The sequence below is a fragment of the Entelurus aequoreus genome, linkage group LG03 (genome assembly GCF_033978785.1).
Source record: "Entelurus aequoreus isolate RoL-2023_Sb linkage group LG03, RoL_Eaeq_v1.1, whole genome shotgun sequence".
Classification (NCBI taxonomy): Eukaryota; Metazoa; Chordata; class Actinopteri; order Syngnathiformes; family Syngnathidae; genus Entelurus; species Entelurus aequoreus.
The window spans coordinates 85170619-85185638 of record NC_084733.1 but is presented as its reverse complement, the minus strand read 5'-3'; the positions used below and the strand labels follow the sequence as shown (position 1 = coordinate 85185638).

Genomic DNA, 15020 nt, shown 5'->3' with positions numbered 1-15020 from the left:
TTATCAGATACATTTCCCCCAAAAATGCGACTTATATATGTTTTTTTCCTTCTTTATTATGCATTTTCGGCCGATGCGACTTATACCCCGAAAAATACGGTAGATTTTTCTCCATGTGGCTACTTTTCATTTTAATTGCTGACATTTTGTTCATTATTTCTACTCTTTATATTTGCCCACCTGTCCCTCCCCCTGTCTTTTTCATTAAGTTCAAATCACATGCCTGGAGGGGAAAACTTTGTTTAAACTTTAGATTTTTAATCTTTGCTCTGGGAAGAAGAAAAAAAAAAATCTCACGGGAGGGAATCTGCAATGTTGGTAACAACAATCCACAAATGAGGAGAATATCATACAAAAAAACACTGTTAAATAGACCGAGGGGGGTGGAGTTCACAAAAGGGGGCGGGGCTCCCTGAACGGAGGAGTTCCTTGCAACAACATGGCAGCCATGCGGTTTTTTAAAAAGGTACAAAAAAAAAAAAAAAATGCGCAGAGAAGAAGCATGTTGGCTGAAATATTTCCACTGTGAGAATAACCATGAAGGTGTACCTCTGAGCGTTTAATGCCCTGGAATGATACGCCCACGTCCGTCACCATCGAAGCTTCTCTTGCCAACAAAAAGTCCAAACCTTTTTTTTTTTTCCTCCCTCTCTCTTTCTCTCTCAAGCTGCAATGAAAACATCTGTGGAGTTGAAAAAGAAACAACAACAAAACAAAACAAAAAAATGTCACCACTTCAAAAGATTACAAATCTATACACATTGCATGTTCTTGATAAAGTGACTGAGGCCAGTTAGGATTCGAGAACAGTAGTCGGATCTTAGCAGCACATTCTTAATAAATATGGTGTAGAAATGTCTGTCGGGCCACGTGGAGGCCAAACCTGCTGGAAGGGAGGGGTTGCTTGGGAAGGGGGGGGTGGGTGGGGGGGATGAAGATGCTCCATCTCCTGGTTACTGATCCAGCGATGTCACTGTACAGCTCACATTTCCAATAAAAAAAAGTCTAAAACAGCATGCTTTGTCTTCGGCTCTTCCCGTTGCCTGTAACGGAAGGGCACGCCGTTAATGCAGTCAACGACACGGTGTGGGCGAGGGATGTCGGCATCACCTGACTCGGGGTACGAGGAGTTCCTGCAGCCCGGGTCTCTCTGCAGCTGGACCTCCTTCAGCGTGAAGATGGAGATGTCTGCCGGGACACAAGTGTGTGTTTTATGTCTGCCAGCTCCGCACAGCCATTTTTCTTACTCACTCTCTGGCAGGGAGCGCACGCGAGGCCCCATGCTCCTGAAGTACGGCTGCCTCATCGCTTCGTCGGCAGAGATCCTCTTTTTGGACTCGAACTGGGGGAAAAAAAACAAAACATGTATTATTATTATTATTATTATTATTGTTTTAATGGTCTGGAGTGGGACCGTCGCAGTGTAAACAAAACCCTGCGTGGATTTGGGCGAGACTCACCTTGAGGAAGGACGTCAGCAGGTCGATGCCGTCCGTGTCCAATCTGCAGAGCGAGGAAGAGGGAGACAGATGGGGGGGAAGGGGGGAAGGGGGGGGGGGTCAGTAGAGGCGAGGTGAGTCACAGACGCTGGCGAGTTCCAGGAAGGAAACACACTCAACTATTCCACAGGATTTCCTTACAGGAAGTGACACACACAGCACACATCTCACTTAACACCAGCAATGGTTGACTCCACGGAGCTTTGACCTACAAAACAACTCTTATACCCACAATGTACCCACTATGTACCTATAATGTACCCATTATGTACCTATAATGTACCCATTATATACCTATAATGTACCCATTGTATACCTATAATGTACCCATGATGTACCTATGATGCACCCACTATTTACCCATTATGTACCTATAATGTACCCATTATGTACCTACAATATACCTATAATGTACCCACTACGTACCTATAATGTATGTATAATGTACTCATTATGTACCTATATTGTACATACAATGTACCTATAATGTACCCATTATGTACCTATAGTGTACCCATTATGTACCTATAGTGTACCCATTATGTACCTATAATGTACCCATTATGTACCTATAATGTACCCATTATGTACCTATAATGTACCCATTATGTACCTATAATGTACCCATTATGTACTGTACCTATAATGTACTCATTATGTACCTATAATGTACCTATATTGTACTCATTATGTACCTATAATATACCTATATTGTACCCATTATGTACCTATAATGTACTCATGTACCTATAATGTTCCCATTATGTAACTATAATGTACCTATAATGTACTCATTATGTACCTATATTGTACCCATTGTGTACCTATAATGTACCCATAATGTACTTATAATGTACTTCTAATGTACCCATTATGTACCTACAATGTACCCATTATGTACCTACAATGTACCCATTATGTACCTATAATAATGCACCTATAATGTACCCATAGTGCACCTATAATGTACCCATAGTGCACCTATAATGTACCCATTATGTACTTATAATGTACCCATTATATACCTATAATGAACCCATTATGTACCTATAATGTACCCATTATGTACCTATAATGTACCCATTATGTACTTATAATGTACCCATTATGTACTTATAATGTACCCATTATGTAACTATAATGTACTCATTATGTACCTATAATGTTCCAATTATGTAACTATAATGTACATATAATGTACTCATTATGTACCTATATTGTACCCATTATGTACCTATAATGTACCAATTATGTACCTACTATGTACCTACTATGTACCCATTATGTACCTATAATGTACCCATTATGTACCTATAATGTACCCATTATGTACCTGTAATGTACCCATTATGTACATATAATGTACCCATTATGTACCTATAATGTACCCATTATGTACCTATAATGTACCCATTATGTACCTGTAATGTACCTACATTGTACCCATTATGTACCTATAATGTACCTATGATGTACTCATTATATACCTATAATGTACCCACTATGTACTAATTATGTACCTATAATGTACCCATTATGTAACTATAATGTACTCATTATGTACCTATAATGTTCCAATTATGTAACTATAATGTACATATAATGTACTTAATTATGTACCTATAATGTACCCATTATGTAACTATAATGTACTTATTATGTACCTATAATGTTCCAATTATGTAACTATAATGTACTCATTATGTACCTATAATGTACCCATTATGTACCTGTAATGTACCCATTATGTACATATAATGTACCCATTATGTACCTATAATGTACCCATTATGTACCTATAATGTACCCATTATGTACCTGTAATGTACCTACATTGTACCCATTATGTACCTATAATGTACCTACATTGTACCCATTATGTACCTATAATGTACCTATGATGTACTCATTATGTACCTATAATGTACCCACTATGTACTCATTATGTACCTATAATGTACCCACTATGTACTCATTATGTACCCACTATGTACCTATAATGTACCCACTATGTACCTATAATGTACCCACTATGTACCTATAATGTACCCACTATGTACCTATAATGTACCCACTATGTACCTATAATGTACCCACTATGTACCTATAAAGTACCAATGATAGTCACACACACACACTAGGTGTGGTGAAATGTGTCCTCTGCATTTGACCCATCCCCATGTTCACCCCCTAGAAGTTGAGGGGAGCAGTGAGCAGCAGCGTTGGCCATGCTCTGGAATTATTAACTTGAACATTTACTTACTTTAACTTGAACTTAATCTAAATGGGAATATATGAACATCCTGGCAGTCGGCATCCTAATGACAGCAGACCTTGTACAGTAAGTGATGTTTTATTAGGTCTGTTGTCTCTCATAAAGTCTGCAGTGAGTAATAATCAGTGATGAAGACACAAAAACAAACAAATGTGATGTGTTTTTGAAATGAATGCTTAAAATGATCAAAATACATAAATATTAAATATTATGAATGTTACTACATTACATATATACTTACATCATGTATATATTACGTGTTATTATGAATGTTACTACATTACATATATACTTACATCATGTATATATTACATGTTATTATGAATGTTACTACATGACATATATACTTACATCATGTATATATTACATGTTATTATGAATGTTACTACATTACATATATACTTACATCATGTATATATTACATGTTATTATGAATGTTACTACATTACATATATACTTACATCATGTATATATTACATGTTATTATGAATGTTACTACATTACATATATACTTACATCATGTATACATCACGTTATTATGAATGTTACTACATTACATATATACTTAAATAATGTATGTATTACATGTTATTATAAATGTTACTACATTACATATATACTTACATCATGTATATATTACATGTTATTATGAATGTTACTACATTACATATATACTTACATCATGTATATATTACATGTTATTATGAATGTTACTACATTACATATATACTTACATCATGTATATATTACATGTTATTATGAATGTTACTACATTACATATATACTTACATCATGTATATATTACATGTTATTATGAATGTTACTACATAACATATATACTTACATCATGTATATATTACATGTTATTATGAATGTTACTACATTACATATATACTTACATCATGTATATATCACATGTTATTATGAATGTTACTACATTACATATATACTTACGTTATTTATATAAAACACTAATGGAGGTGTTTGGATGTTTTTTAGGGGCTTTATAGCCAGAAACAGGAAGCTCCATTGTAAGTGGACTTTTGATCGCATTTATTTAATATGAATATTTTTTTTATTTTTTTTAAATGCATCCGTCGTCATATCTTTCATAAAGATTGTGAACGATAGGCAACATTCCAAAAAACAAAAGGCGCCGTATACAAGCGTGACTTTACCTGGGGGCGTGGTTAATAAGCGGCTGTGTCTTGTACTTTGGGAACTTGTGGGACTTGAACTCCTCTATGGAGGATATCCCGGGCCAGCTGTCCTCTGTGGGAGTGCCTGCGTGGGGGGGGGGGACACACACACACCGAGGCAATGGAGGCTTTATTGGCAGAAGCAGCGTGCTGCTGCGTTAATGCGATTAAAGAGCGAGCCTGCGTGTTGTAATGCCAGCCAGCAGGGGGCAGCACTGACCTAACAGTCTGAAGATGAGGTGCAGCTCATCCTCCACCGTGGAGCCCGGGAACAGGGGCCGGCCTGCGGCCATCTCGTAGAATATGCAGCCCACGCCCCTGACAAGGGGGACACGAGGAGGCGAGTGTCATTTCCACCTATTTAATATGCGCGCGGACGTCTTCCAGCGGAAGGTACGACCGACTAATCGGGGAGTGTGAGGCCCACTCACCACATGTCTATCTGCGTGGAGTACTCGGACGATCCCAGCAGCACGTCGGGGGGCCGGTACCACAGCGTGACCACCTCGTTGGAGTACGTCTTCGTGGGCACCGACTTGGCCCTCGCCAGGCCTAAGGAGCAGGAAGTGACATCATCAGTCCAGGCGGCAACGCTTTTAGTGGCATTCACGTTTGCGTCGACACAAATCAACACTTTCAAAAAGGCGAAGAAGAAGCAGTTTATCTAAATCTCTCATGTCTTCAACAATTACTGATAGTTTGTTGTTTTGCACTAAATTAGCAATGTTTTCAAGTTGTGTAATAGTATCAATCAATCAATCAATGTTGTTTTTTTTGGTCAAATTAGGATTCACAGCCTTATCTTTTTGAAGCTGAATATACGGAGGATGAACTCAATCAATCAATCAATGTTTGCTTATATAGCCCTAAATCACGAGTGTCTCAAAGGGCTGCACAAGCCACAACGACATCCTCGGCTCAGATCCCACATCAGGGCAAGGAAAAACTCAACCCAATGGGATGAGAATGAGAAACCTTGGAGGGGACCGCAGATGTGGGGACCCCCCTACCCCCTGGGCGACCGGTGCAATGGACGTCGAGTGGATCTAACATAATAGTGTGAGAGTCCAGTCCATAGTGGATGTAACATAATAGTGTGAGAGTCCAGTCCATAGTGGATCTAGCATAATATTGTGAGAGTCCAGTCCATAGTGGATCTAACATAATATTGTGAGAGTCCAGTCCATAGTGGATCTAACATAATAGTGAGAGTCCAGTCCATAGTGGATCTAACATAATAGTGAGAGTCCAGTCCATAGTGGATCTAGCATAATAGTGGGAGTCCAGTCCATAGTGGATCTAACATAATAGTGTGGGAGTCCAGTCCATAGTGGATCTAACATAATAGTGAGAGTCCAGTCCATAGTGGATCTAACATAATAGTGAGAGTCCAGTCCATAGTGGATCTAACATAATAGTGAGAGTCCAGTCCATACTGGATCTAGCATAATAGTGGGAGTCCAGTCCATAGTGGATCTAACATAATAGTGTGAGAGTCCAGTCCATAGTGGATCTAACATAATAGTGAGAGTCCAGTCCATAGTGGATCTAGCATAATAGTGGGAGTCCAGTCCATAGTGGATCTAACATAATAGTGTGAGAGTCCAGTCCATAGTGGATCTAACATAATAGTGTGAGAGTCCAGTCCATAGTGGATCTAACATAATAGTGTGAGAGTCCAGTCCATAGTGGATCTAACATAATAGTGTGAGAGTCCAGTCCATAGTGGATCTAACATAATATTGTGAGAGTCCAGTCCATAGTGGATGTAACATAATAGTGTGAGAGTCCAGTCCATAGGGGATCTAACATAATAGTGAGAGTCCAGTCCATTGGGGATCTAACATAATAGTGAGAGTCCAGTCCATAGTGGATCCAACATAATAGTGTGAGAGTCCAGTCCATAGTGGATCTAACATAATAGTGAGAGTCCAGTCTATAGTGGATCTAACATAATAGTGAGAGTCCAGTCCATAGTGGATCTAACATAATATTGTGAGAGTCCAGTCCATAGTGGATCTAACATAATAGTGTGAGAGTCCAGTCCATAGTGGATCTAACATAATAGTGTGAGAGTCCAGTCCATAGTGGATCTAACATAATAGTGTGAGAGTCCAGTCCATAGTGGATCTAACATAATAGTGTGAGAGTCCAGTCCATAGTGGATCTAACATAATAGTGTGAGAGTCCAGTCCATAGTGGATCTAACATAATATTGTGAGAGTCCAGTCCATAGTGGATGTAACATAATAGTGTGAGAGTCCAGTCCATAGGGGATCTAACATAATAGTGAGAGTCCAGTCCATTGGGGATCTAACATAATAGTGAGAGTCCAGTCCATAGTGGATCCAACATAATAGTGTGAGAGTCCAGTCCATAGTGGATCTAACATAATAGTGAGAGTCCAGTCTATAGTGGATCTAACATAATAGTGAGAGTCCAGTCCATAGTGGATCTAACATAATATTGTGAGAGTCCAGTCCATAGTGGATCTAACATAATAGTGTGAGAGTCCTGTCCATAGTGGATCTAACATAATAGTGAGAGTCCAGTCCATAGTGGATCTAACATAATAGTGAGAGTCCAGTCTATAGTGGATCTAACATAATAGCGAGAGAGTCCAGTCCATAGTGGATCTAATATAATAGTGTGAGAGTCCAGTCCATAGTGGATCTAACAAAATAGTGGGAGAGTCCAGTCTATAGTGGATCTAACATAATAGTGAGAGAGTCCAGTCCATAGTGGATCTAACATATTAGTGAGAGAGTCCAGTCCATAGTGGATCTAACATAATAGTGGGAGAGTCCAGTCCATAGTGGATCTAACATAATAGTGGGAGAGTCCAGTCCATAGTGGATCTAACATAATAGTGAGAGTCCAGTCCATAGTGGATCTAACATAATAGTGGGAGAGTCCAGTCCATAGTGGGGCCAGCAGGAGATCATCTTGAGCGGAGACAGGTCAGCAGCACAGAGACGCAGAGTAAAATTAATGTAATTATGCATTATAAACAAAGGCGTACAATTGTAATACATTGCAGCTGGGATAGGCTCCACCACCCGCCGCGACCCCGAAAGGGACAAGCGGTACAAAATGGATGTATTGTATATATTATATTGTTAAGTTATAATGAATTAATTAAATGATAATAAATTGTGGTTCAGCAAACATCATATATTTGTATTGTGTTTTAAACTGGCTCATAATAGTATAGTTTTATATTGTATTATTTGTACTTTCTATCATTCAATTCTGCATGGAGATATGCCAAATGTTTTTAGCGTTGTGTGTGCATATTAGGGTTGTCGCCATACCAATACTTTGGTACCGGTACCAAAATGTATTTCAATACTTTTCTAAATGAAGGGGACCACAAAAATTGCATTTTTGGCTTTATTTTAACAACAAATCTTAGGGTACATTAAACATGTTTCATATTGCAAGTTTGTCCTTAAATAAAATAGTGAACATACAAGACAACTTGTCTTTTAGTACTAAGTAAGCAAACAAAGGCTCCTAATTAGTCTGCTGACATATGCAGTAACATTTTGTGTCATTTTCCATTCTATTATTTTGTCAAATTTGAGGGACAAACGGTAGAAAATGGATTGTTAATCTACTTGTTCATTTACTGTGAATATCTGCTTATTTCCTCTTTTAACATGTTCTATCTACACTTCTGTTAAAATGTAATAATCACTTATTCTTCTGTTGTTTGTATACTTTACATTAGTTTTGGATGATACCACAAATTTAGGTATCGATCTGATATCTTAGTAGTTACAGGATCATACATTGGTCATATTCAAAGTCCTCATGTGTCCAGGGTCGTATTTCCTGAATTTGTGGCGATAAAAAATATCGATGTTATCATAGTAGTATGGACTAGATACGCTCCTGTACTTGGTATCATTACAGTGGATATCAGGTGTAGATCCACCCATGGCGGGGCTAACTTGCTGTTAGCGGTGAGCTATTGTATCCTCCTACGGTGTGCAGTGAAGCATGTTTAGCAATTCCTCGTCCTGCAGTGATAATGATACTTGTAAGAAACTTACTGTATTTTTCGGACTATAAGTCGCAGTTTTTTTCATAGTGCGACTTATACTCAGGAGCGACATATAGTCCGAAAAATACGGTAGTATTCAATCATACTGTATAGATTGTCAAACAATATTTCTTATCTAAAATCTAAAAGTTTGTTGTGTCTTTTTAGGCATGTTACATGTTAAAAATTGTGTTTTTTTAAATTAATTGTTATTAATTTCACTGGGAGACGTTGATTTGAGATACAAGTGTTTTGGAGTTAAGAGCTCTGTCCCAGACCAAATTAAGCTTGTAAGTTGAGGTACTAGTGTATTTACCTTTTGGTTTTTTTCTATTTATTACGCTAAACTGTCCTCGGACATGCTGAACGTGTTGCGTTTACCAAAGTCGGCCAGTTTGAGCTCCCCCCGGTCGTTGATGAGTAGATTTTGGGGCTTCAGGTCTCGATGGAGAACTTTCCGCCGGTGACAGTAGGCCAAGCCTCGCAGGATCTGGAAGAGGAAAATCTGGAGAGAGAAAAACAAAAAAAAATTGGGATGAGTGTTAATTAAGTACCAATATATTGACATATTTCGTTGTAGAAGACGCCTTTGGCACCAAGGTAAATCCAATCCAATCCAATCCTTTATTTATGCATCAGTATTAACAACAAAACTGTCTCCAGAGTGCTGCACATAAAAAAAGAAACAATAAAAGTAATCAAATTACAAACATTTAAAATGAAACAAGTTCACAATAAACAAACAAATAATAATATAATAAAAATACATCAATAAAATATATATCTGTGCCGTGGACCTCTGGCCGGGGGTCGCCGCACTGCAAAAAGTCAGTGTTCAAAAACAAGGAAAAAAAATAAATAAATTAGGGGTATTTTATTTGAACTAAGGAAAATTATCTGCCAATACAACAAGAAAATGTGGCTTGTCAAGACTTTCCAAAACAAGTAAAATTAGCTAACCTCAATGAACCCAAAAATACCTTAAAATACCGCAATTTCCGGACTATAAGCCGCACCTGACTATAAGCCGCACCAGCTAAATTTAGGGGAAAATACAGATTGCTCCATATATAAGCCGCACCCGACTATAAGCCGCAGGGTTTTGATGTGTAATTACCATAGTATACCACGGAGGGGATTGTCGGGACAGAGATGACTGTTTGGGAACGCAAAGCGTCCCATTTATTAACAATAAATCTTTCAATCATTCAATCAAACTTTCACATGGCGAACAGCATTCATGCAGAGTACAAATAATACAACGGTGCAAAGTAATACAAAGTGCTCGCCTGTACGTTATCAAAATAACCAGCCTACCCGGTATATGAAAAGTCAGTCTTTAATCATTGTGTCATCGTCTTCCTCCTGCGTACTAAAACCACCGAAATCCTCTTCGTCGGTGTCGGAGAAGAACAGGCCGTAAATAAGCCGCACCCTTGTATAAGCCGCAGGGACCAGAACGAGGGGAAAAAGTAGCGGCTTATAGTCCGGAAATTACGGTAAGTATATTCTCACGAATAACAACTGTAATACTAGATGAGTACCTATTTTCTATTGTTTCATTGAAAATAAAACAGCAAAGTCCATTTGGCTGTCATCTGTTTTAATATGAGACACAATTTTGTCAGAGTCATGATTTTTTTTTTTCATGCTTGAAGTAAGAAATTATTACTTTAAAAAAGTAGTTTTATACTTGTGAGTGTTGATGACACAGCTTTGCAACAGTTGATATTCTAGTTTCAAGCATGTTTTACTCAATATACTGTAGGTCATCAAATCTCAACAACAAGCTGTAATATCTTACTGAGATCATTTAGGACCAAAACCCTTAAAACAAGTAAAACACTAACATAAAATCTGCTTAGTGAGAAGAATTATCTTATCAGACAAAAAATAAGCAAATATCACCCTTATTTGAAATATGTAATCTTACTTAGATTTCAGTTTTTGCAGTGCGGAATCCGCCGTGCTTTGAAGATGGTGCCGAGATGTGGCCGTGAGGACAGCTTGTTCACCAAAAGAAAAGCACATTTTCAGGGCTGCTACGCTCTGGTAAATTAGTGTGAAGGCCACCCGCTTTAATGGAGGAAGGCCAGGCCGATGGCGCTCGCCTCAGTCCGATGGCCATCCAGCCAAAACCAAACATTGGACGTCAAAACGTTTTTAGCCAGGGTTAAAGTAGGCAAGTGTGTGAACAAAATGAGACGTTAAGCACCGAGCTACGTGAAAGTATGGCTGAGCTACAAGAGGAGGTCATCTCGCAGGTCGGAGAGTTCTGCTGGAAATATTCGCCATTATAAAAAGGTGCGTACCCATTCAATTGGCCCATTTTTTGTTTGTTTATTTGTGACTAGCGTCGCCATGGTAACTTGAAATATTCCCAATTTAAAATACGCCCATCGGCGCAAACAAGACCTTTCCGACGGTATAACATATGTGGGGGTTCGTTGGCCGGTTCGTATCGTATTAGACAAAAGGTGCGTACCTATTCAATTGGCCCATTCTTTTTGTTTATTCGTGACTAGCGTCGCCATGGTAACTTGAAATGTTCCCAATTTAAAATACGCCCATCGGCGCAAACGAGACCTTTACGACGGTATAACATATGTGGGGGTTCGTTGGCCGGTTCGTCTTGTATTGGACAAAAGGTGCGTACCTATTCAATTGGCCCATTTTTTTTTGTTTATTCGTGACTAGCGTCGCCATGGTAACTTGAAATGTTCCCAGTTTAAAATACGCCCATCGGCGCAAACGAGACCTTTACGACGGTATAACATATGTGGGGGTTCGTTGGCCGGTTCGTCTTGTATTGGACAAAAGGTGCGTACCTATTCAATTGGCCCATTTTTTTTTGTTTATTCGTGACTAGCGTCGCCATGGTAACTTGAAATGTTCCCAGTTTAAAATACGCCCATCGGCGCAAACAAGACCTTTCCGACGGTATAACATATGTGGGGGTTCGTATCGTATTAGACAAAAGGTGCGTACCCATTCAATTGGCCCATTTTTTTTTTTGTTTATTCGTGACTAGCGTCGCCATGGTAACTTGAAATGTTCCCAATTTAAAATACGCCCATCGGCGCAAACAAGACCTTTCCGACGGTATAACATATGTGGGGCTTTGTTGGCCGGTTCGTATCGTATTAGACAAAAGGTGCGTACCCATTCAATTGGCCCGGTTTTTTTTGTTTATTCGTGACTAGCGTCGCCATGGTAACTTGAAATATTCCCAATTTAAAATACGCTCATCGGCGCAAACGAGACCTTTCCGACGGTATAACATATGTGGGGGTTCGTTGGCCGCTTCGTATCGTATTAGACAAAATGTGCGTACCCATTCAATTGGCCCATTTTTTTGTTTATTCGTGACTAGCGTCGCCATGGTAACTTGAAATGTTCCCAATTTAAAATACGCCCATCGGCGCAAACGAGACCTTTCCGACGGTATAACATATGTGGGGGTTCGTTGGCCAGTTCGTATCGTATTAGACAAAAGGTGCGTACCCATTCAATTGGCCCATTTTTTTTTGTTTATTCGTGACTAGCGTCGCCATGGTAACTTGAAATGTTCCCAATTTAAAATACGCCCATCGCCGCAAACGAGACCTTTACGACGGTATAACATATGTGGGGGTTCGTTGGCCGGTTCGTCTTGTATTGGACAAAAGGTGCGTACCTATTCAATTGGCCCATTTTTTTTTGTTTATTCGTGACTAGCGTCGCCATGGTAACTTGAAATGTTCCCAGTTTAAAATACGCCCATCGGCGCAAACAAGACCTTTCCGACGGTATAACATATGTGGGGGTTCGTATCGTATTAGACAAAAGGTGCGTACCCATTCAATTGGCCCATTTTTTTGTTTGTTTATTCGTGACTAGCGTCGCCATGGTAACTTGAAATGTTCCCAATTTAAAATACGCCCATCGGCGCAAACAAGACCTTTCCGACGGTATAACATATGTGGGGCTTTGTTGGCCGGTTCGTATCGTATTAGACAAAAGGTGCGTACCCATTCAATTGGCCCGTTTTTTTTTGTTTATTCGTGACTAGCGTCGCCATGGTAACTTGAAATATTCCCAATTTAAAATACGCCCATCGGCGCAAACGAGACCTTTCCGACGGTATAACATATGTGGGGGTTCGTTGGCCAGTTCGTATCGTATTAGACAAAAGGTGCGTACCCATTCAATTGGCCCATTTTTTTTTGTTTATTCGTGACTAGCGTCGCCATGGTAACTTGAAATGTTCCCAATTTAAAATACGCCCATCGCCGCAAACGAGACCTTTACGACGGTATAACATATGTGGGGGTTCGTTGGCCGGTTCGTCTTGTATTGGACAAAAGGTGCGTACCTATTCAATTGGCCCATTTTTTTTTGTTTATTCGTGACTAGCGTCGCCATGGTAACTTGAAATGTTCCCAATTTAAAATACGCCCATCGGCGCTAACAAGACCTTTCCGACGGTATAACATATGTGGGGGTTCGTTGGCTGGTTCGTATCATATTAGACAAAAAGGTGCGTACCCATTCAATTGGCCCGTTTTTTTTTGTTTATTCGTGACTAGCGTCGCCATGGTAACTTGAAATGTTCCCAATTTAAAATACGCCCATCGGCGCAAACGAGACCTTTACGACGGTATAACATATGTGGGGGTTCGTTTGCCGGTTCGTATCGTATTAGACAAAAGGTGCGTTCCCATTCAATTGGCCCATTTTTTTTTGTTTATTCGTGACTAGCGTCGCCATGGTAACTTGAAATGTTCCCAATTTAAAATACACCCATCGGCGCAAACAAGACCTTTCCGACGGTATAACATATGTGGGGGTTCCTTGGCCGGTTCGTCTTGTATTAGACAAAAGGTGCGTACCCATTCAATTGGCCCATTTTTTTTGTTTATTCATGACTAGCGTCGCCATGGTAACTGGAAATGTTCCCAATTTAAAATATGCCCATCGGCGCAAACGAGACCTTTCCGACGGTATAACATATGTGGGGGTTCGTTGGCCGGTTTGTATCGTACTAGACAAAAAGTTACGTACCCATTCAATTGGCCATCTTTTTTGTTTGTTCGTGAATAGCGTTGCCACGGTAACATGAAATGTTCCCAATTTAGATTTCCGCCATCGGCGCTAATGAGACCTTTCCGACGGTATAACATATGAGGGGGTTCGTTGGCCGGTTCGTCTCGTAGTGGACGCAAGAGAAACGTGCGGAACTATAATAATAAGATGAAACATAATAAACTGTGAAGTATGAACAATAATAATATGGGCTGCTTGCATTGCAGAAGGCCCATAATAAAACAATAAAAGACACAGAGGACCACAAGACTCACAGATTTAAAAGCGGCTTTTAAGACGAGACTTAAAACATTCAAAGCTGTAATGCAGCGGCCCGATACAGAACACAAATTACACTGGGCCATTTTGTCCGTTTTGTGTGATTGATTAAACGCTAAAAACAATGCAAAGTAGGTCAAAATGTACCTAACATTTTGACCTGCTTAGCAAAATGTACCTCATTTTCAAATGTCAAGTACCCCTTGAAAGTAAGACTCTGGCTGAAAAAAGATAAAAGACTTAATGAATATCCTACTAGTGGCTTGTAAAAAGACCATTACTGGGAGATGGATATTACAGAAGGGCCAAACTTTGAAGCAATGGATAGAAATCACAATGGACATTTATAAAATGGAGAATATAACGGCTTTTATTCATTATAAATTGGAGAAATGTACTTAATACTGGGAAAACTGGGTCAATTATGTCACGCCCTATAAGCTTGATTTTATTTTCTCGGATTAGTGATTGTACTGTTTAAAAAAAAGATTACTCCCCATATGTCTGTATATATATTTTTTTTCCTAACCGTTTATATTATTTTACTTTTTATTATTATTATTATAATTTTAAATTTTTTTAAATTTATTTATTTGTAAATATTATTATTACTTTGGTTTGGTTTGTTTTCTTGCCGTTTTTCTCTTTTTTGGGGT

General features: G+C 39.1%; 1 protein-coding gene across 1 annotated transcript in view; it reads right to left on the bottom strand.

Annotated features, from left to right (window-relative positions):
• Window positions 1-237: 237 nt before the first annotated feature.
• LOC133647012 (cyclin-dependent kinase 17) overlaps window positions 238-15020 on the bottom strand; it is a 92340-nt gene continuing 77557 nt past the window's right edge. Inside the window, exons 10-17 of the mRNA XM_062043050.1 lie at window positions 9403-9526; window positions 5405-5525; window positions 5194-5291; window positions 4953-5058; window positions 1461-1503; window positions 1252-1342; window positions 1111-1188; window positions 238-1043 (exon numbers count right to left, since the gene is read on the bottom strand). Of these exons, the coding sequence (XP_061899034.1) occupies window positions 1006-1043; window positions 1111-1188; window positions 1252-1342; window positions 1461-1503; window positions 4953-5058; window positions 5194-5291; window positions 5405-5525; window positions 9403-9526 (699 nt within the window). The 3' untranslated portion in view covers window positions 238-1005. The remainder of the gene's footprint in view (window positions 1044-1110; window positions 1189-1251; window positions 1343-1460; window positions 1504-4952; window positions 5059-5193; window positions 5292-5404; window positions 5526-9402; window positions 9527-15020) is intronic.